We start from the raw sequence: 21,646 nt of genomic DNA, 5'->3' as shown, positions 1-21,646 counted from the left end.
GGGACAGGGTGCGGGCGCTGCTCCCGCCCGGGCAGGGGGTGTGGGCTCAGCCCTGCTCAGGGCGGGCGCCACTCCGTGCTGGGGGGATGCTCCCGAGCGGGGCCTGTCCCGCACCGGGGTGCTCCGGGCAGGGATGTCCCGCAGCGGGATGCACCCGAGCGGGGCCTGTCCCGCAGCGGGATGCTCCGGACAGGGATGTCCCGCAGCGGGATGCTCCGGGTAGGCGCGGAGGCCGCCCTGTCCCGGCGGGTGCTTTAAGGGGAGGGCCGGAAACCTGACCCGTCCCTGGGTTCGGCCGGGCCCTTAAAGCCTCCGCGGGACGGCCGAGCCCCGCCGCGGCCAGGTCCGACCCGCCGGCCCTGGAATGGGCTCCCTGGGGCGCTGCCTGGCCCGGAGCCTGCTGCGGGGGCAGCCGGGTCTGAGCCTCCCCCCCGGGCCCCGCTGCTACGGCTCCGGTGAGACACAGCCCCGACCCTGTCCCCATCCCCGTCCCGTCCTTAGGGACCCCGTCCCGGGGACCCTGTCCCCATCCCCGCCCTATCCCGTTGTCCCCATCCCCATGCTGCCCTCAGCCCCTCGCTTATCCTGCTCCTGGGCACCCTGTCCCCATCCTCATCCTGCCCCTGTGTCCTGTCCCCGTCCTGCCCTCAGTCCCCTGCCTGTCCTGCTCCTGGGGCTCCTGTCCCTGCGCTGCCTACTGCCCCATCCCCTCCCAGTGCCCCCTTTCCCCGGCACCCCAGCCCTGCTCCCTGGGGACAGCACCCCAGCCAGGGTGCCCGGCTCACGGGGTCCTCTGCTTCTTCGTGGTGTGGGGTAGTGCCGGGGTCTCATCCCACATGTTGGGGTGGGGCAGAGGCTGGAGCTGGCGGCTTCCCCAGCACTGTCCCATGGGTCCTGAGGGGTTTGGTGTCCCCAGGGCCAGGATGGGGCAACCCCTGCGCCATCCCCAGGGTGGGACCCTCATGAAGCTGGACCATGCCCAGCAACACCCAGAAAAGTGGGTGAAATGGTGGGGTCTGTCCCCATGGCACCGGGGCTGGCCTTGCAGCTCCGGGCAGGACCCCAAAACCTGGGGCTGGCAACGAAGCGTCCGTCTGGGTGTCCTCTGTCCCTCCCTCCCTCTGTGTCCTTCCTGTCCTGTCCCTCCAGCACACAGGATGCACCGTCCCTTGGGGGCTTCTGTCCCCTCCCGCCAGCGCGGCCCTGGCAGGGCCAGTGACAGGGCTGAGGGCGCGGCGAGCTGCCTGACCCAGCTTGCCATGGGTGGCCACCATGCTGGGCCATGGGTGACGGTGACGCCAGACCCCGCGTCCCATGGCGCTTGGTTTTGCTCTCTGCCAGTGGAGAGCTGTGATTGGGGACCCGCCTTGTGCCAGCGCTGGTGTCCAGATGCCTGCGGGCAGAAGCTGATGGCACACTGGTGGCACTGGTACCTGGCAGGATGGTGGGCTCAGCTGAAACCAGAACCAGCCCGTCCTACACTTGGGTTATGGGGCTTCTCAGCCGTGGAGGTTTCCCCTGGTGCCTCTCCGGGCTTTGCTGTGTGTCCTCCGCTGGGACCCTCCCAGTCTGTGAGGCACAGCTTGGCCAGGGAAACCCGGCCCTGGGAGGGACACTGGGGTGGGGATGGGGTCACCCTGCAGCTGCTGCTGCCCACCGGGACGAGAAGCGACCTGGGGTGCTCCGGGAGCAGCCTGGGGTCTTGCTGCCACAGCCCGTGTCTGACAGCTGGCAGTGACCTGGGTGCTACCGGCCCCTCCGCCCCCTCCCAGCCCCCCCAGAGCTGCAGGAGAAGACGCTGGTGCTGGTGAAGCCGGACGCGGTGCAGCGGCGGCTGGTGGGGAATGTCATCCAGCGCTTCGAGCAGCGCGGCTTCAAGTTGGTGGCCATGAAGCTGCTCCAGGTACGCACCCCCACCGAGCCAGCACCCGGGCCCAGGGGGTGCCGGGAGGGGGGTGTCAGTGGGGGTGCACCATCTGGGTGTCCCCACCGTCCCCCACACTGTGTCAGGCAGACCAAGGTCTCCTGGATAAGCACTACCAGCAGCTGCGGCAGAAGCCCTTCTACCCTGCGCTCCTCGCCTACATGACCTCGGGGCCGCTGGTGGCCATGGTGAGGGGCCGGGACAGGGGGTCGGGGCATCCGGGGGGCTGGGGAGGGGCTCAGGTGTCCCCTATCCTGCAGGTGTGGGAGGGTTACAATGTGGTCAGGTCCACGCGGGCCATGGTGGGGGACACGAACTCAGCGGCCGCGGCGGCGGGCACCATCCGTGGTGACTTCAGCATGCACGTCAGCAGGTAAGGAGGGGGCAGGGGGCTGCGGGGCCGCCGCGGGGGCCCCACGACCACAGCGCCGTCCCTGTCCCCGCGCAGGAACGTGGTTCATGCCAGTGACTCGGTGGAGACGGCGCAGAAGGAGATCGGCTACTGGTTCCAGCGGGACGAGCTGGTGGCCTGGGAGAGCGGAGACCAGGATTACACCTACGGGCCCTAGGCGGGACGGGTGCCCAATAAACCCCAGTGCCACCGGCCGTGGGTCCAGTCTGCTCCTGGGACAGCGCCGGGAATGGGGGGGGCACCAGGATGGTACTGGGAGGCTCTGACAGTCGCCGTTGGGGTCACTGGGTTGATAGTGGGCAGCTTGGGAAGCAGTGAGCTGTGCCCAGGGGACAGTGGTGTGGTACTGGGCAGCTCTGGGAGGCCCTGGGCTGTCCCTGAGTGTCACTGGATGGGTACTGGGAGGCACTGGGCTGTCCCTGGGGGATGCTGGGGCAGTACTCATCAGTTCTGGGAGGCAATAGGAAGCACCAGAATGTCCTGGGGGACACACTGGATGGTACTGGTCAGCTCCCGGTGTCAGTGGGATGCCCATTGAGCTCACTAGGTGGTACTGGGAGGCACTGGGATGTCCATGTGGCTCCATGGGCAGTACTGGGCAGCACTGGGAGACACTGGGATGTCCATGGGATACACTGGACAACTCTGTGGGGCACTGGGATATCCTTGGCACTTACTGGACAGTGCTGGTCAACTCTGAGAGGCACTGGGATGCCTATTGCAGTAACTAGGATGGTACTGGTCAGCTCAGGGATGCACTGGGATGTCCATCAGAGTCACTAGGGCAGAACTGGTCAGCTCTGGGAGTCACTGGGCTATCCCTAAGGGGCACTGGACAGTACTGGGCAGCTCTGGGAGGCACTGGGAGGCATCAGGGGTCACTGGAGTGGTACTGGGATGCACTGGGATGTCCATGTGGCTTACTGGGCATCTCTAGGAGGCACTGGAGTGGTACTGGGCAGCACTGGGTTGTGCCTGAGGAGCCCTGGACCGTGCTGGGCATCTCTGGGAGGCACTGGGATGTCCCTGGGCATCACTGGGGAGGTACTGGGCAGCTCTTGGAGGTACTGGGATGTCCCTGGGGAGCACTGGGGCGGTACTGGGAGGCGCTGGGAGGCACTGGGATGCCCTTGGGGCGGTGCTGGGGCGCGCTGGGGCGGCTCTCGGAGCCGGGATCTGGCTGCGCTGCCGCTGGGATGCCACTGGGTGCCGCTGGGGTGACTCGGTGACGTCACGGGGCTCAGTGCGTCACTGCGGACGCTGGGCGGCGCTGTGGGACGCGGCTCCGGCGCCGCACACGTTGCCGGGCAACGCCTGCCGACGCCCGCGCATGCGCGGCGGCGCGACCCCCCCGTCTCCCGGCGGCCCCTGCGCGGGGGGGCCGATCGTGCCGCCATGGCCGAGCCCCCGGCAGCGTCCCGGCCGCCGGCGGACGTGGAGACGGACGACTGTCTCCGCGAGTACCGCCACCTCTTCAGCCCCGACATCCTGGCGTGAGTGCTGGGGCGAGGGGGGTGTCCCCCCGCTCTGGGGCGCCGGGGCCGCCCCGGGCGGGGGCTGTGGCTGACCCTGGCTCTGACCGGCCCGTTGCTCCCTCAGGGGACAGGTGGCGTTTATCACCGGCGGCGGCTCCGGCATCGGCTTCCGCATCGCCGAGATCTTCATGAGGTGCGGGAGCCCGGCGGGGCGGGAGGCGGGAGCGGGGCCTGGAAGGGGCGGGGGGAGGCCTCGTGAGAGGGGGGGCGCGGGCAGCCCCCTGCCGCAGGCCCGGGGCTGGCCCCCTCGCAGCCCGGGGCAGGGCTGCAGGGCCCCGGCGGGAGTCTCTGCAGGGACGTTGCGCTACCTCGCACCGCTCACCGGCCCGACCAGTAGTGCCCGGAGCCTCCGGGGTGGCCGAGGAGGAGCGGGCGCTGCGCTGTCCCTCTCACCAGCCCCTTCTCCGCAGGCACGGCTGCCGGACCGTCATTGCGAGCCGGAACCTGCAGCGAACGGCAGAGGTGAGTCCGTGGGCTCCAGCGAGCCAGGCAGGCGGAAGGCAGAGCTGTGAGCGCCAGGAAATCCTTCCGTCCTCTCTGCTGGGAGCAGCGGCAGCAGGGATGCCTTCTCAGCGCTGCCCTGTCTTCTCCTGGCTTGAAGCGCTTCAGCCCAGGCAGGCAGCGGTGGTGCGCAGGATGGGTGCGGGTTTAGGGTGGGCTGCACCCACCGTGCTTCACGGTAGAGCTCAGTTAATCCTGCACCCTGCAACCTTCCCCTGGGAGTGTCTGTTCCAGGCATCGCATCGCCTTTTTGTTCCTGAGATGGAAAGAAGCAACCTGCAGTGAAGTAGCAGTGTCCAAGGTCAAATCTAGAGCTAAGCCTCAAGGAGAGCAAGATCCCCTCCCTTGTCAAAGAGTTATGTGGGTTGAGGTGCTAGGCTGAGCCCCAAAATCTCCCTTATCTTCCACCTTGATATGGCAGGGAGGGCGCGGGGCTGGAAAGCAGTGACTGAACAAGCTGTACTGACTGTAGCTGCCCCGTGGGTGGCTGGGCAGAACAGACAGCCACCCCTGTGTATCTGACCCCAGTCTGGAGTTTGGCTGATTCCACTCCTCGCCGTGGCTTGTGCCCAGGCTGAAAGCAGTAGCTGTGTGTGGAGTCCACTGAAATACAATAAAAGAATAATATTGGCTCTTGAGAGCAGGCTGGCGTGGCTCAGCTGCTCCTGGAGGAGTTAGTGCTGTCATTTCACATTCCCCTGTGCTCATGGGCCAGAAAACAAGCTGCAAAGCTCAGTAGCTTTTTAGTCCTCAGGGGCTGGGGGCTCTTCTGAGTACACAGGCATTGCTTTTCCAGGCCCGTGGTGCTCAGGGTGTGCGTGCTAAAGAAGCGCTCAATGAGCCTGAGCAGGATCACAGAGTGTTGCTGGGTGTTGTGCAGGGCTGCTGCTGAGTTTGCACGTCCCCTGTGCCTTAATTTGTCGGGGAGAGTCCTGTGCTTAACGAGCGCCTGTGGGGCGGTGTGTGGCAGATGCTGAGCTGCAGTGCTGGGCTGTGCTGCCTCTCCAGCAACCGCTGCTCTGCCTGGGCTTCTTTGCCTGCTGAACGTTTTTTTTTGGGATCTAAAGGTTAATCCTGCCTGGGCTCATGCCCAGAACTTCCTTGTTGGGGTCCAACCTTTGTACTCGCCCTGCAGAGATGCTGTTCGGGATGACAGGCCTCAGAGGTAACTGGGCTTAGCGAGTTGTGGCCGCGGTTTCAGCCTGGCACTCAGCTGGAACACGATGTGCAGGAGCTTTTCCTGGCTGCTCCAGGGCTTCTGGGTGCTGCCAGCCCAAAGCCAGCCGTGTTCAGGCAGGCCTTTCCCCTGCCCATGGTGCTTGCTGGGTGCTCCCAGGGATGTGGCTGCTGCCTGAGTCCCTGCTTGCCTGTTACGAGGCCGGGATTCGACCCCTGTGGAAGGAGAGGGTCTCAGCATGAAGCTCACCTCTCCGTTGGGTTTGCTTCTTGTGGTTTTTGTGTGTAGGCCTCTCAAAAGCTGGTGGCGGCCACAGGCCAGCAGTGCCTGCCTCTCTCCATAGACGTCAGGCAGCCCCAAACCATTGCGTCAGCGGTGGATGAGGCGCTGAAGGAGTTCAAGTGGATCGACATCCTGGTTAACGGTGAGCTGCCCCTGGGCCAGGGGGTGGTTTGGGATGGGCTCCTTCTAGGAAGGGCTTTTTCCTGCATGGGGGTCACGTTTGCCTAGTGCCTGGCTTATGCTGCTTTGGCCTGGGAGCCTCCAGGCAGCCCCTGAGAGCGCAAAGGTAGGATGCCAGAGGAAGCAAAGCCCTCTTCTCAAACAGTGGCCATCTTATCATCCCTGCTCTGCTGCACAGCGCCCTCCTGCCCTCAGGCTGTGCTGCTGGACACCCAAAGCCACAAGCTGTTTATCCCCTTATGAGGGCTGTTTCCCCATGCTCTCCAGTCTACCCAAGCTGCACCACTCGCCATCCCACTCGCAGAAGCGCCCTGAGCCTGCCCAGTCTCTCCTGGCCCTGTCCTGACTGTGTCTGCTCCCCCGCTGCTTGTTCTGCAGGTGCTGCAGGAAACTTCTTGTGCCCAGCCAGCGCCCTGTCCTTCAACGCCTTCAAGACAGTGATAGATATCGACACCATCGGCACCTTCAACACCTCCAAAGTCCTCTTTGAGAAGTATTTCCGGGTAAGTGGAACCAGAGCCAGGGCGGCCGCTGGAAAGGCTGTCGGTAGGCAGGGTCTTGGTGTCAGACAAATCATGCTTTGAGATATTGAGGGAAGTGTGAGGGGCAGAGGGGAACGCAGCACCTGTGTGCCCAGGGCCGTGCTGCCATGCCTCTGCCACCCACCCTGCTCAGATCCAGTTTGTTCCCACCCAGTCCCTGTGCTGGAACCGGGAATCCTGCCCATCCCTCACCCTGGTGCTTGGATGGTTGTGGTGCCTTCCTGTGCTCTGCCCCCTGCCTGGGAAGGAGCCATGATCTGCTGCTGCTTTCCCAGCTCCTCTGCTTTCCCTTGGCCTTTGCACAGCCCCTGCATCTCCTGCCTTGCTGGAAGGGCCCCACTGGGTGCCCTGGCTCGGTGAGGCCAGGTGTGCAACACTGCCCCTGCGATGAGTTACCAGCACAGAAGTGGCTTTGCCTGTGGATCACCATCCCTCCTAGACCAGCTCTTTTGTCCCACCGCTCTCCGATGTGACCCCTTGTGCTGCTCCCCACCTAATGCCACGTCTCCTTTCCTTCCCCAGGACCACGGTGGGGTCATCGTTAACATCACAGCAACCCTGAGCTACCGGGGGCAGGCCCTCCAGGTGCATGCTGGTACTGCCAAGGCTGCCATAGGTACCTAAACACGCCTTGCTGGGGCTCTGAGGGCTCTGTGGGGCCAGTAAGGAAGCTGGTTCTTCCCAAATACTGGAATGGGAACGTGTCCATATGAGAGGCAAATACGAATCGGGGTGGTTACTATGTGCCTGAGTTTGGGATGAGGTTCTTCTCCCCCAGGGCTTTTGGTCTTGGTTGGGTTCTCCTGTGGCTTTTTGCCTCACAAAAAGTTACTGGAATGCCTCTGCTCTCCGTTTCTCATTCCTTTTGTAATCCCTTCCCAGATGCCATGACCCGTCACCTTGCTGTGGAGTGGGGACCCAACAACATCCGAGTGAACAGCTTGGCTCCGGGTCCCATCACAGGCACCGAGGGCTACCGGCGCCTGGGTAAGGCAACCCGGGGCTCCCATCTCTGCGGTGCCTTGTTGGTGTCCCTCTGGCAGGGGACCGTGAGGGACCCCCACTCCCATGGGGTGTTGTGATGTGTCCGGGGCCGTTGCTGCTGGGCACAGCTGCCCGGGGACTCGGCTGGCAGGTCTCTGGGGGGGAGCAGCCCTTGCTGCATCCTTGATACCTCGCAGGGACTGGTTTTTCTGTGAGCTTTTTGTGCTCTCTGATGCCAGGATGTACTGTGCTCCCCAGAGCTCGGCCCAGCCGGGTGTTTGCCCGATGCTCAGCTCTTGCGCTCCATCAGCCGAGTGCCTGTTCAGCCCCAGAGGCTGGGGGAGATCTCTGGGGTCTGGTCTTCAGCTCTCTCACTGCTGGGCTTGTGCTCCCCTCGTTTAACTCTCTCCTCAAGCCTTTGTCCCCAGGGCTGTGCCAGGATATCCTCTCTTTCCTGGGGCTCTCGTTGAGCCTCATGCAAGCGGTGCTGCAACATCTGGCATGCAGTGAGCAGGTGGTCCCACGGTCCTAGCTGACTCTTCTACTGCTCTTAGGTGGGAAATTTGCTGAGGAAGCAAGACACTTTGACACTATCCCGCTGCACCGTGCAGGAAACAAGACGGAGATTGCCCACAGCACGCTGTACCTGGCGAGCCCTCTCTCCTCCTACGTGACGGGCACCACCCTGGTTGTGGATGGTGGGAGCTGGCTGACTTCTGCCAACGACTTCCCCGCCTTGCTGGGTATTGCTTCATCCTCTGCTAAACTCTAGGTGACTTGCATTTCCCCTCCATGGGGTTAGAGCAGAGCTTGTGTCAGGAACCCTCTTACCTGGGGTAGAGGGGCACAGCATTGCCTTCTTACAGACCTTGGGTATCCCATACTAGTACCTGGCTCTGTGAGCCCAAGGCACTGTGCAGGGGAGGAGGGGGCAGGCACTGTGTGTCGCGGTCCCTGGGCAAAGGCAGCCAGCCCAGGTCTCGGCTTGGCAGTGCTTTTCTCAAGCCTTCCTCCACTTTTGGGAAGGTGGAGCAGGGGTACTCACCGTGCTGCTGGCAGAGCGGGAGCAGAACACCATGGGGAACAGCTCTGAGTCCTGGTGGGCAGTCCTAGGGATACTGGGAAGAGCAGGAGAACTTGCTGGTTTCTTCCTATGAGCCTCCGGTTGACAAGATTATTTCTTGTCCTTCCTTAGCCGGACACCTCCGAGTGTCCCCAGAAGGAAGGGGATATCCCTCTCCAGGGGGCACTGGGCACAGGGAGTTCCAGGGAGTCCTCACGACCTCTGCCTCCCTTTCCTGAGTTACCTTAGTGGGTCTGATGTTGCAGCTGGACTGCAAGCAGGACTTGCTGTGGCTGCATCTGCCTGGAGAGGTGGGAAGGGAGCCGGGGCCTGGTGCTTTTTGGGAGGGGGGTTTCTTTTCTTCTCCTCCATCCCCTTGCCTGCGTCCCGCCTGGCAGCCCACCCCCCGTGAGCAGGGCAGGCCCAGGCAGGACTGTGTACCCACCTCCCCCCTGTCTTGCAGATCTCTGGGCGGCAGGAGCAAACAAAAATCAATGATGGACAGCCTGAGACTGACCGATGGACAGAAACGTGGCCCAACGCTGCTGCTCTGGGACGTCTCAGGGTGATGATGCCCAGAGATGGAGCCGGTAGCTGCCACCTCTGACCAGTGACGCGGTGGTGACACTGCCCGTCCTGCCTCCGCCTGGGGGAGGGAGCTCGGGGGGCTGTGTGGGGAGCAAGCCCACCCCGTTCTGTGCTGTTACTTCCTCCTGAACTGACAGGGCTGAGGGTGCAGGGGCAGCCTGGGCTGTGGTGTTCACTGTCCCTTTCTGTCTCCTCTGTTGCTCTCCTGGCTTTTCCCGGGTCCCAGGCAGTGCAGCCTGTGAGTATCCATCCTCTTCCTCCCCTCTCCACTGTCTCAGCCCAAGACCCTCAGCAGCAGCAGCTCCTTTTAGGGTGGAGGAGGTGGGGGGAGTAGGTTCAGCCCGTCTGGGCTTGAGATCAGCTTTTGTCATGGACTTTGCACCTGGCGCTGGCAGCTCTCAGAGGGGAGACAGGATTCCTCTGGCCCCTGGCAGGGAGAGACAGCCCCGTCCCCTGTGGGAGCTCCCGGGTAGGACAGCAGTCCCCCAGGTGTGAAGAGGGTGTCCCCCTCCCAGGAGCAGAGGCAGTGTGGGGTCAAAGCCCACCAGAGCTGGCTCTGTGCAGCCATGGACCATAGCACTGTGCCTGCTGGGAACCAGAGGTGTCCAGCTGTCCGTCCACCCCCTGAATCTGTCTGTTTGGCCAGTCTCACGCTGTCCCCTTTCTTTGCACAAACACTACAGCTGAGGGTGAATCAGGGGCTTGTTGAAATTCAGTCCTGTCCAAGCAGGGTGCTGAGCTGAGCTGCTCTTGGGGCTGCACCAGGTCTGCTCTGGGGCTGCTGCAGCCAAGTGCTGTCTGGGTGCCTCGGGGGCATGCACCACTGGTGCGCAGCTGCCTCCTCCTGCTGAGGGCAATTTCTAACCTTATCTTAAATTCCACAAAGCTTGTTTTCCTACTTGATTGCATTTCCTACCTGATTGTAGACTTGCCAGGTTTTGCTCCTTCCTCCAGGCCACGAATAAAGTACTTCCACACTTCCACCCTGAGCTGCCACGCTTCTCCTCTGTTCACCTGAGCAGAGGGTTGATCTGCAGCCTCTGGTTTGCTTCTGCTCCTTTGCCTTTTGTGAGCAGGCACTGACAAGAGCAAGAGCTTTGGGAGACTGAGCCATGGCTTTGGTCAGAGCATGGTGGTGGTAACTTACTGCTGCACGAGTCAGCACCGGTACCTTGTGGTGCTGATTGATCCTGGTGCTCCGGCCCCAAGGGAGGATGGAAAACCACTGTTCCCAGTAGTAGAGCCCTCTGCAGCCCCAGGACTTCGGTGGCTTTTGGGCCCCAGACCCATGTGGTTTGAGGACCTGCCACCTCCTGAGCTCCAGTCAGCTCTGAGGGGATGGCTCCAGCAGGCATTGGGTCCCTCGGCAGCGGTGGTGGGAAGGTGCCAGAGAGACCCGCTGGAGGGGCTGAGGGAGAGACCCACCGCCCCCTTCAGAGGGGTGGCCATGTGTGTGGACGTTGTCCTTGGCCCAGCTGTCTCCTAGGATTTGCCTCCAGCCACGATGTTCTTCCCAGAAAGCAGGATGGGTGTTTTCTCCTGGCGAAGGTATGGGTGTGATGTCTGTCAGTCCTCGCTGCCCAGCTTCTGCTGTCTGTGCTGTGATGTGCTGATGTCACACTGAGGTGACGCAGGGCAGAGGTGGAGGGAGAGTCCTGCACCCATGGGGAGCACGCTGACGTTCCTGCCCTCCCTGCAGCAAGAAATTATGTGCAAGGAAAAGGTGGTGTAGAGGAGACAGCCCAGAGCCCCAGGCAGAGCCCAGGCTGGGCCACGCTGCTCTGGACTTGGTGCTGAGCTGGGCTCCTGGCCTGGCTGGCACAGGTACCCTCCTGTACGGTGAGGATGGAGCCAGGCAGAGCTGCCTGGAGCCAGCAGAAGCAGGGAGAGCCCCTGTGCAGGGGCTCGGGGCTGTCCTGGTTTGGTGGCTGCAGAGGGAGGGGGGAGTGCTGCAGGGCAGCAGCCTGGCCGTGCACCTCCAGTGCCAGGGGAAGGCAGGAGCTCTGAGCCCAGCCTCTGTCTTGGCCTGAAGCTGCAGAAACCCATCAAGGGGTGCTGAGCTGCAGCTCCCTGTGTCAGGCTCTCCCCTCTCCAGCCCTGCTCCGGCAGGCGCTTTGCGCTGGGGGACCTGAAGTGACCAGGAGGTAAATCCCCTCCTCCATCCCCTGCAGGGCTGCTTCCCAAATCCTCGCTCCATGATGAGCCCGTGTCCCCAAGGCAGCTCTTGTGCTGTGACAGGGGTGAGCCCTCATCCTCGAGCATCTCCTGGGGCCCAGGAGGATCTCCTATGCCATCTGTCTGCTGTTGTTGCGCTATTGCCCCCTTGTGCTTATCCCCAGCTCTCTGCACACCAGTGGCACTGTCATCCCCAGTGTCCCCACCACCCTTCCCCATCCCCAGCACCTCAGGGTGCTGCTTTCTCCCCTTCAGCTCTGCCTGGCTTTCTGCTGCTGGAGCTTTCCCGGGAGCTTGTCCCCAGGCCTGGGGCCGTAGTGTGTCTTGGAAGAGCCCAAGGCCCTGTCTCAGCCTCTGCCTCGCTTGAAACAAGCCCTGTGCTGCTGCCACTGCGAACCCCAGCACGGGGAAAACATCACCCCCTTCCCCAGCACGGGGGACACGTCACCCCTGCCCAGCCTGGACCTTTTCCCAGAGAGGGCAGCCAGGGCAGCCGTGAGCTTCTCCTGCAGAACCTGCTGCTAGCCTGTCCCTCCCTCTGTCCAGGGTTTCTGTTGAACCCCAGTTTGGGGGGCCAAATGTGCTGGGACTCCCTAGGTTGGGGGAGCAGCTGCATGGGGGACACAGAATCACAGAATCACCAGGTTGGAAAAGACCTTTAAGATCATCAGGTCCAACCATTCCCATCCTAAGCTAAACCAGATCCCTGAGCACCTCATCTCCCCATCTGTTAAACACACCCAGGGAAGGGGACTCAGCCCCTCCCTGGGCAGCCTGGGCCAGGCCCTGACAACTCTGCCAGGGAAGAACTTTTCCCTCCCATCTGCTCTGACCCTGCCCTGGCACAGCTTGAGCCCATTGCCCCTTGTCCCAGCTCCTGTCCCCTGGCTGAAGAGACCATCGCCCACCTCTCTGCACCCTCCTGGCAGGGCAGGGGAGGTGGGGAGAAGGTCTCCCCTCAGCCTCCTCTTCTCCAGGCTGAACACCCCCAGCTCCCTCAGCTGCTCCTCAGAGGATTTGCCCTCCAGCCCCTTCCCCAGCCTGGTTGCCCTTCTCTGGACTCGCTCCAGGACCTCAGTGTCCTTCTGATGGTGAGGAGCCCAGAACTGGACCCAGCACTCGAGGTGCAGCCCCGTGCCGGGCTGCAAACGGCACCTGCGGCTCTGCGCCGGGGCAGCGGCGGGGCAGAACCCCGGGGGCCGAGGGGTGTCCCGGCAGGGCGGGTGGTGCCGGCAGGGTGCGGTGACACCTCCGCCCCGGCGGGGTGCGCGGGGCCCGGTGTCCGCTGCCCCGCCGGTGCGGGCGCCCGGGCAACGCGCGAGCCGGGCAAGGGGCGGGGCCGGGCGCCGCGTCGGGGCGGGGCGGGCGAGTGGGCGGGGCGCCGTGGCACCGGAGTGACGTCACCGCCGCGGCTACTGCGGCGGCCACCGGCGTGTGTCCGGCCGTTCGCTGCGGGCAGCCGCGGCGCGGGCGGGAGCGTTGTTTCTAGGCGCCGCCGCCGCCTCTTCCGCCCCCCCTCCGCGCTCCCTCGGCCGCGGGGAGGAACCGCGTCCTCCCGGCGCTCGGAGCCGCCGCTCCCGGGCGGGGCGGGGCGGGGCGGGGCGGCGGGGCCGCCCCCGGTGGCGGCGCGGCGGGCGGGGCTGGCGCCGCCTCGCACAAAGCCGTGTGTCCGGGCGGAGCTACAGCTGGGATCTCGCCGGCATCACCGCACCGGTACCGGCCCCGCCCCGCCGGGCGGCCGCGATGTGAGGGGGGCGATGGCCGCGGGGCATGGCCGCCGGGAAGCGGCGGGGCGGACGGCGGCGCCGGGCGCTGAGCGCCGCCGGTGAAAATGGAGCCGCATCCGCCGGCGGCCGTGCCCGAGCCCCCGCTTCCCCGGGGGCCGCGGCGGGACGGGCCGGAGCTGGGCCCGGGCCCGGAGCCGGGACTCTGGGCACTTGAGGCTGCCGAGCTCCCCCCGGGGCCGCCGCCGTGGTCGCCGCTGGAGCCGAGGGGCTGCCCGGCCCTGGAGGGCCCCGCCGAGCCCCCGGCCCGGCCGGAGGAGGAGCCGCGCCTCCGTCCCGTCTTCGACGCCCTGGACCGCGACGGCGACGGCTTCGTGCGCGTGGAGGAGTTCGTCCAGTTCGCCACGGCCTACGGCGCCGAGCAGGTGAGGCCGGCGGTCCCCGGGCCCTGCCAGGCCCGCTCGGCCCCGCGGGGAGCCGCGGGCGCTGGGCGCAGCCGGGTCAGCGCTCGTCGCCCCGCGGGGCCGACTCCGTGCTGGGCCTCCGGCGGGGCCCTTAGCGCGATGGCGGGCCGGTGCGGGCAGCCCCGGGCAGAGCTTGACCGGGAGCGAAGGCGGCGGTGGCCGCGCTACCGGCGCGGGGGTCATCCGGGTGAAGGGCACCCGTGGGCTTTGATGGCAGCGGGGGTGCGGATGGAGCCCGGCGATGCTGGCGCTTGTGTCTTCCAGGTCCCGATCCGGTGGGAGCGGAGCGCTGCCGGGAGCCCGCAGCTCTTTGTTCTCCATCCCTGTCGCCGCTGGGTTTGCCTGAGCAGCTCCTGCCAGCGAAGGGGCTGGCAGCCAGACCCCCGATCTCGGGCTCCTCCTCATCTCTCTCGCCCTCCCCGGGTGGCATCGCGGCAGCTCCGGTACCCCGGGCTTGGCGATCCTCAGGGCGCCTTTCTTATCCCTCTTCCTTTCCTCCTCCTCTCCGCTGCTCCGTGCCGTGGCGAGCTCGTGTTCCCTTGCAGCGGATCGGATGCGGTGTGATTCAAAGCTGCCTGGTACAACCCAAAATGGAGAGAGCTCCAGCCGCGTACCGGGGCTGGGAGTGAATCCGGCCAGTGCAAGCGGTGCCGCAGTGAATCGGTTTGTCTTTTTAAGGCGTGTGGGTATGGTCATGAAGTTTGTATGTGCTCACCCGCCGCTGCTGTAATTCGCAGGCTGGAGCCGCCGTGCCTGTGTTAAAGTGGCATGACAAAGCAAATCGGCGAGCGGGAAGGAGTGCTTTGGCAGAGGAAGGGGTTTAATCTCTGTCCTCACGGTAAAAACGTCTCCTGACGCTAAAGCAGGGGTGTTTCTGTAAGAATGGCACCGGGGTGGGGGGGGAGTCACCAGCTCATCTTGGGAAGGCGCTCCTGCATCCCCTGGGCATGAGAAGCTTTATTCAGTGTAAAGCCTCTGACTTGCATCTTCCTGCCGCGGCCTGTCCCCTCCCCGCTGCCGGTGGAGAAAGCAGGAGCAGGTGGCCCATCCGTTCATGTTGGTCACAGCCCCTGTACATGATGCTCATCGCCTTGGGGCTCGGTGGGACCTTACTGGGGGACTCTGTGCTTTCCTGAAGGCTCAGGGAGGGGCGTGCTGTGGAGCAGATGAGTCGGTGGGAACGAAGGGCAGGCAAAGTGTGTGCTGGGCAGGGGTTCTGGTGTTTGTTAGTGCTGGCAACATGTGCAGCTCGGCCCAGACCTGCTACCCCAGCCTTGGCTCTGACACGGGAGTCATGCGAGAGCTTTGAAGATGCATTGGTGAGGCTGTGAAGTGCTTGGAGACCTGGTCCCAAGGGGCAGTTTTGAGCTGGTGGAGTCTCTCCAAAGTGAAGTGGGGTGTCCTGGGAGACCACCAAAAGCCATCTGTTCATTTGGACTTGGCTTAGGAGTGGCTGTCTGAGGCTTCCTGCCCTTCAACTTGCTTGCTCTCCTCGCTGAGCACGCTCACCGGTGATGTTGTGCTACACTGTGCTTTTTAGATACATTTATCTCCAGCGAGAGCCTGGTGTAGCAAGCTCTTGGTGTGCAGAATAGCTGTCCCTTGGTGCAGCCATCCCTGTGTGATGAGTGCTGAACACACTGGTGAGGTTGGTGTGACAATGGCTAAGCCACCAGGTAACGGGGCCCCAGGGAACATGTCTCACTTTCAATGCTTCTGTGCCAAGAGGACTCATTGTGAGCCTGCAGATGAGAAAAAGCAAGGAGGAGTGGTAAGCATGGAGGGGATGGGGATGGTGGGCGGGTCTGAGCTCCCAACGGATGTGCCAAGGGACAAAGGGAGGAGAGCAGGGGAAGCTTCTTGACCTGTGTTAAGTAGATGTCACTTGAGGGTCTTATGAAAAATGGGAATCCAGCTAGGGTGGAAGTTAAAGGGTAGGAGCATGACCAGGGGAAATGGTGTTAAGGTGACTGAAAGGAGATGTGGACAGCTGGAACTGGGAAACTTGTTACCAGGAGGGGACAGGGTTTAGTGGCTGGTGGAGGTACAGAGAGCAGTCTGCAGGGAAGCAGCTTCCAGTCCCCTGCCCTGCAAGAGGAGGAGGTACCTGCTTCCTTTCCCTCTCCCCCAGCCTCTCCCCATGGGAGTGGAAGGGATGCGCAGTGTGGTGGTGGACCAAAGTAGATGTAAGCATGGCAAGGTATCACAGGCAGCCGATTATCTTGGGCTTTGGAGGGGTTGAAGGGGAAGGAGAGCAGGTGTATCTCCCCTGAGTTGGGCAACAGCAGTGACTGAGCCAGGCTAGGGCCCACGGGAAGTGAGATGGAGTGAGTGTTTAGAGGACTGAGATATTAAGGCAGGAAGGGATGACTTTCATAAGGAACCTGTCAAGAAATAATCCTTATTTTTGGATGTGCAAGTTGGCTGTGGGAGGGGAGGAGAGCAAGATAGTCCCGTGTTGAGCTGCAGGCATCTCCGTGGCCAAGTTTTAAGGTCACGCGTAGCTACGCTCGTTTTCATCACAATCCATCTGCCAGCTCTTAAGAAGATGCCTGGTGTCTCAAAACTGGCACGTGTTACACAAGCCCCTTTTCAGCATTAAATTAGCCGAGGGAACGGGTGCAAGGGGTGTGTGTGTGTGCAGCCCCACGTTCCTAGAAGCTGGAGGGTAGCAAGCATCGGCTTTTTAAACACCAGAGGTGTTTATGGGCTGCTGAGCTCTGTGCTGTCAGGTTATCTGGCTGAAAGGATTATTAGCTAAATGTCCCAGGAAGGACAGCAGCTGGAGTTTGTGCTGTGAGAGCGATGTGTTGTGAGTGTCCATTCCCATTTCTCTTCTCTGCAGGCTGGAAGCCACGGGTGGAAGAACTGGGAGGGATAAGGGGGGGGGTTGGGTTGGTTTGCTCTGCGTTAAGCAGCTTGTGTAGCTGAAAGACTGTCTGGAAGGTCTTCATGGTGTGGTATTGGCAATGGAGTGCTGGGATGGACTAGAAGAGATGGACAAAGTAAAGGCTGTTCTCTGGAGCGATAAAGCAACTGGGGATGGAGGCCACTGCCCACATTGTAAGAGGTGGGAAGGACTGTGCTGGGGTGGAGACCTGGGATGATGGAGCTGTCTGAGGGCTCTCTGGTGGGCTGTACTGGGTGGCTCGTTGGCACATGGGCTGTTGAGCAGCTTGAAAAGCTTGCAAGGGTCCACAGGATGCTCTGCAGGCTTGTAAACAAGATGTAGGAGAGATGTAGCTATCTTGCCGGCATGCTGGGGTGGGGGGGTTCTTCCCTTTCTCGTTACAAAGCCAGCCGGAGGTAGAAAATTCTCTTGTGCCACCTGATTTCCCTGCAGCTGCAGAAGTGAGAGACATCCCAGAGTTTCTCTAACCTATTTTCAAATGCAGCATCTGTGCCCTTGTGTTCAGACATCTTCAGCCTTTCTTTTAATCTTGATGCTGAGTTGAAGCTTCATACCAAAGGGCTTTGTGTTGTTTGCTTTAACACTGACATCCTTCGAGTCTCTGTCCTTGGCCACCAGCCGCCTTCTGCCCCTGCATCAGCTAATCCTCAGCTGAGATCTCCCTATCCAGCTCTTAACACTTCCTTACATGATGACTCTTGAAGCTTTTTATTGGGTCTGCTGCACTTTTCCAACCTCCTGCTTCCTCTTCTTGCAGTGGGGTGGCCACTCCGGGCTGGGTGCTGCAGGTGAAATCATGTTTTGGAGGTAGTAGGTATTGCTCCAGACATTGGCTGCAGAGAATCCTGGGGCTTCTTTTTATTTTTAAATAGGAAAATTGACACAGTTTGGGAATTGCTGTCTGGAATGAAGTCTGGGTAAGGTCAAGCTGCAGGTTTTCAGTGGCTCCCTGCTGCTGGTGAATCCAGTCTTGATCTGATGGATCCCTTGGGAAGCGTGCACACACCCTGGATCGAATCCTTTGTACCTCCAGCATAGTCCTCTCTTAGAGCTGCTGACACTGCATCTGATCTTGGACATCCTCCCCTTTCCCTGTGAAACCTGATGGTTTGGATCTCTGCCATGCAGAAACCTCAGGGTTTTTATTATTTTTATTTTTTTGAGGGTGCTCACACCCTTTGAGCAGAGGAAATCCTGGCTTTGCCTCTTCAAAGGCTTCTGAAAGTATATTGTGTGGATCCACAGGCCATGTAGATGTAAGTGAAGCTCCTGCTGCCACCGAGTGTTGGTGATGCTGTTTCCCCCGTCGTGTTGTACTGGGCACTGGTGAGGCTGCACCTCGGGTGCTGGGTCCCTGGAGCGAGTCCAGAGAAGGGCAGCCAGGCTGGGGAAGGGGCTGGAGGGCAAATCCTCTGAGGAGCAGCTGAGGGAGCTGGGGGTGTTCAGCCTGGAGAAGAGGAGGCTGAGGGGAGACCTTCTCCTCACCTCCCCTGCCCTGCCAGGAGGGTGCAGAGAGGTGGGCGATGGTCTCTTCAGCCAGGGGACAGGAGCTGGGACAAGGGGCAATGGGCTCAAGCTGTGCCAGGGCAGGGTCAGAGCAGATGGGAGGGAAAAGTTCTTCCCTGGCAGAGTTGTCAGGGCCTGGCCCAGGCTGCCCAGGGAGGGGCTGAGTCCCCTTCCCTGGGTGTGTTTAACAGACGGGGAGATGAGGTGCTCAGGGATCTGGTTTAGCTCAGGATGGGAACAGTTGGACTGGATGATCTTAAAGGCCTTTCCCAGCCTGGTGATTCTGTGATTAATTGCCCTTTAACCAGAGCCGGGGTGGCAGCGTGGCTGGTGCTGGGGGTGTATCACAGGCCCGAGCGTGGGCACGCGCGCGTTCGTTTGGGAGGAGCAGCAAACATGAAATATTTCTCTGGCTTTGACCAAGGCCACGTCTTCTCCCCCTAGAAATTCAGGGTAAAACCCTCCTGTTTGCCTGGCTGGTGTGGGCCGTGGGGCTCTCCATCCACCTCCCTCTTCAGAGGGTGTTTTAGCCTCTTTAACACATCTGTTATCTGCAGGACCGCAAAGACGGGGCGGTTTTCCATCTCCCTCCAAGAGGCAAACGCTTCCAAGCCAATATATTTCATGTGTTTGGGGCCAGGTGGTTGCTGGTTTAGCTGGAAAGGGATTTACAAAGCAGTTTATTCATGTGCAAATGTCCCAGAGCCTCCAATAAAGAGATGATTTCTCTGCTCCCGGGTCTTTTGCTTCTGCGGAGTGTTGGCTTTCAGCTTCTCCAAGGCGTTCCCGGCTCGGGGTGGCTGGGAAGGGTTGGGAGCTGTATCCTACCACAAGACAGATCTTTTTTCATGATACATTTCATACTTAACGTTTGTGGCTGTAATCAGATTGATGGCTTATCCGGGCTGGATCCAGCCGGCGGGGTGGTGAATACGAATACTCAAAGGCAGGGCTTGTCTGGGAGGGTGGTGGTGATGGAAACTTTATCCCAGCTACTGGTTTATTTAAGAAACCTTTTTTTTTAACTCTTATTTTTTTCCCCCTTGGGTTGAAGCTACAGCTGAGCAGGGCGTGGATTTATTTTAATTGGTTTTGAGAGAAGTTAGATGGGTCCCTCTGGAATTTGAAAAGGTTTCTGTAAATAAAAAAACGTTCCCCCCCCCAACACACACGTTTCCTGGAAGAAAGAAAAAAAGCTTTGCTGTTTGCAAATGCTGTGAGCAGGGAAGCAAACCTGGGGTTTCCAGGGAAGTGTGGCTGTCCAGAGATGCCCCATCCCTGGGGGTGTTCAAGGCCAGGTTGGATGGGGCCTTGGGCAACCATGTATAGCTCCAGGCCTGGAGGTTGGTGGCACTGCCTATGGCAGGTGGTTGGAGCTCTGTGATCCTTGGGGTCCCTTCCAACCCAGTCTGTGATGTGGCACCCAGTAATCCCCAGCTGCCAGGCCAGTCTGTACTGGGTGATGCTGCCGAAGTTTGGGTCAGGAGACCTATCTGGGGAATAGGACCCCATCTGAAGCTTTTTAGTGTTGGGTTTTTTTAATTATTTATTAAAAATGCATGCAGGGGCTTTTCCCTGAGGTCAGTAGGGTTTTTTGTGCAGTCAGAAGTAGTCCAGAGCTTTGCTTGGTGTTTGCTGGGCAGCACGGGGTAGCTCCCTGTGCTGGAGGTGGGCTCATCAGAGCCTCTCTCCCTTCTCCAGAGCAGGATGTTTTCTAAGGCAATGACTAATAAAAATGGGATTGGGGTCATCAGTCATTAACTGGAACCTGATACCACACCACAGTGCTTTGGCTCTTTCAGAGTGGTTTTGACCAGCTATGGCTTATAACCCAGCACACTCAAAGCACTCAGGATTTGCTTGTGTCATCATGTAGCTCCACACAGCCAGTAATTGATAGTCATTACAACAATTGCCTACATAATTTCTCTCAATTTTATTCTTGCTTCAGCTTCCCTTTGCTGCTTATTGTCAGATGAGATTCACATTGAACCCAGTGGCTCTTTCTTTTTCTCTTTCCCCTGGCTTTCAATTATTTGTTGCAGAATAAACGACATCGTGATCAACCTCGGTGCTGCTTGGGCAGGGAGATGCTTCTGCTTCTCCTGGGACTGTCAGTTAACCAGTGCTACAAAGCTACTGGGAGGGTCCTTGTGAGAGCAAGCAGTGGCATGGGGATGGATCACAGCTTGCTTTCCCTCTTTCTCCTGCCTGATCCCATCTTTCCAACATCCTGCTTGGGTTTCTTGTTCCTGCACGTGAGCTTGGAGTGAGCGATGCTGGAATATCCTTCTGCTTGTGTGCTTCAAGTGTGAAGTGCCTGTGGAAAAGGCGGGTGCAGCACTGCTGGGCTGTGTCCAGTGAGCTGCTTAGAGGCATGTTTTTCTCTGGTGGGATGTTCTCTGCCGTGTTGCAGTCAGTGGAATGCGGTGCTGGTCAGGGACACTGCAGGAAGCAAGAGCTTTTAGAAGAACTCTTACCCAGTGAGGGTGAGGGAGCCCTGGGACAGGCTGCCCAGGGGTGTGGAGTCTCCTTCTCTGGAGAGATTCCAGCCCCATCTGGACGCTGACCTGTGCAGTATGAGCTGGGGAGCTGCTTTGGCAGGGGGTTGGACCCCATGGGCTCTCCAGGTCCCTTCCAACCCCTGGGATGCTGTGATCTTAGAACTTGATGCTTCAAAATATCATCTGAATCATCCGGTCCGAGGCGATGGCTGGGTGGGAGGGCACCTAGGCTAGGATGAGGGGGTTAGGTAGCAGTTTGAGATCCTGCTGCTGCACCCACGTTGTGAAACATGCCTGCTGACACAGGTCCTGAGCTTGTCCTGGGGGGACTGTGCCTTTTGTACTTGTGGTGCCCGAGCCTGTGAGACAGGCACGCTTCCCCACTCGTTCCCATCCAGCAGACACCCTCCCATCCCACCCACCAAGCTCTTCTCTGTTTTTTCCACTTTACAAGCATCACATCTTTCATCCTCCCTTCAAACTGATCTTTAACAGGGTACTCCTTGCCCAGAGGAGGTCTGTGCTGCTGACAGCAGGGCTGTGATGGCATGTGTGTCACTGATGTGGGTGATGGCAGCCGGGTGATCTATGCATGGCCAGGTTGCATGATGACAGCGCAGTGTGTGTGGACTTCTGGGCTGTAGGTCCAGGTCTGAGGCTTCCCAGTGGAGACATGACTTTAACACAGTAGGAGAGAGAGATCATGGGTTAAGTAATAAAATAAAAATTACTTTCTTCAATACCTTTGCGTGTTTGATGCAGGAAAGTACAGGGGTACCTATGGGCTCATCCTCGGTACACATGGTGGGAGGCACAGCTCTTACCAGTGGTGTCCCCTGTTTCAGGAGCCCAAATCATCCAAGGAGTAGCCTGACAGTGTGATGGGGCAGTGGAAATGCCTGCATGGGCTCTTGGCACCACGCTGGGTTAGACACACACTGTCTGCTCTTTCCAGATATCAGCTTGTGATGGGGTTTTCCCTTTGCCCCAGAGTCTCTGCTGGATTTGGTATGGGGCAAAGATAGGTTACTCATGTGGAGAAGGAGGGAAGAGGAGGGAAGATGACCAAGAGCAGCCATGGGGACAGATTCCTCCCAGACTGCTGCTGCCGAGCTCAAGTAGATGGCAATTGCTCCGCAGAGGGAAAGGAGTCTCAGGGCTGCAGGTGTCCTGG

General features: G+C 60.6%; 3 protein-coding genes across 4 annotated transcripts in view; all 3 read left to right on the top strand.

The window, feature by feature from the left end:
- The first annotated feature begins 297 nt into the window (after positions 1 to 297).
- On the top strand, positions 298 to 2,530 carry NME4 (NME/NM23 nucleoside diphosphate kinase 4). Its single transcript, XM_084271018.1, has 5 exons — positions 298 to 455; positions 1,773 to 1,903; positions 2,011 to 2,112; positions 2,185 to 2,297; positions 2,373 to 2,530. The coding sequence occupies exons 1-5, from the start codon at positions 365 to 367 to the stop codon at positions 2,491 to 2,493; spliced, it is 558 nt and encodes a 185-aa protein (XP_084127144.1). The 5' UTR covers positions 298 to 364; the 3' UTR covers positions 2,494 to 2,530.
- Positions 2,531 to 3,731: 1,201 nt separating this feature from the next.
- On the top strand, positions 3,732 to 10,171 carry DECR2 (2,4-dienoyl-CoA reductase 2; the record flags this gene model as incomplete). Of its 2 annotated transcripts, none has more annotated exons than XM_084271160.1 (9): positions 3,732 to 3,829; positions 3,936 to 4,004; positions 4,282 to 4,333; positions 5,838 to 5,973; positions 6,390 to 6,514; positions 7,076 to 7,169; positions 7,436 to 7,540; positions 8,092 to 8,280; positions 9,064 to 10,171. In XM_084271160.1, 9 exons carry the CDS (start codon positions 3,732 to 3,734, stop codon positions 9,096 to 9,098), a joined length of 903 nt encoding a protein of 300 aa, XP_084127286.1. In that variant the 3' UTR covers positions 9,099 to 10,171. The 2 variants fall into 2 exon arrangements, with proteins under 2 accessions (XP_084127286.1, XP_084127287.1); XM_084271161.1 differs by having other exon boundaries at positions 8,092 to 8,309.
- A 3,023-nt stretch (positions 10,172 to 13,194) lies between these two features.
- Positions 13,195 to 21,646, top strand: part of RAB11FIP3 (RAB11 family interacting protein 3) — a gene marked incomplete at its 5' end in the record, with an annotated part of 79,233 nt that continues 70,781 nt past the window's right edge. Inside the window, one exon of the mRNA XM_084271264.1 lies at positions 13,195 to 13,512. Coding sequence (XP_084127390.1) covers positions 13,195 to 13,512 — 318 coding nt within the window. The remainder of the gene's footprint in view (positions 13,513 to 21,646) is intronic.

Source organism: Gallinula chloropus, assembly GCF_964237585.1.
Source record: "Gallinula chloropus genome assembly, chromosome: 15".
Taxonomy (NCBI): Eukaryota; Metazoa; Chordata; class Aves; order Gruiformes; family Rallidae; genus Gallinula; species Gallinula chloropus.
This window is presented reverse-complemented; position numbering and strand designations above follow the sequence as displayed.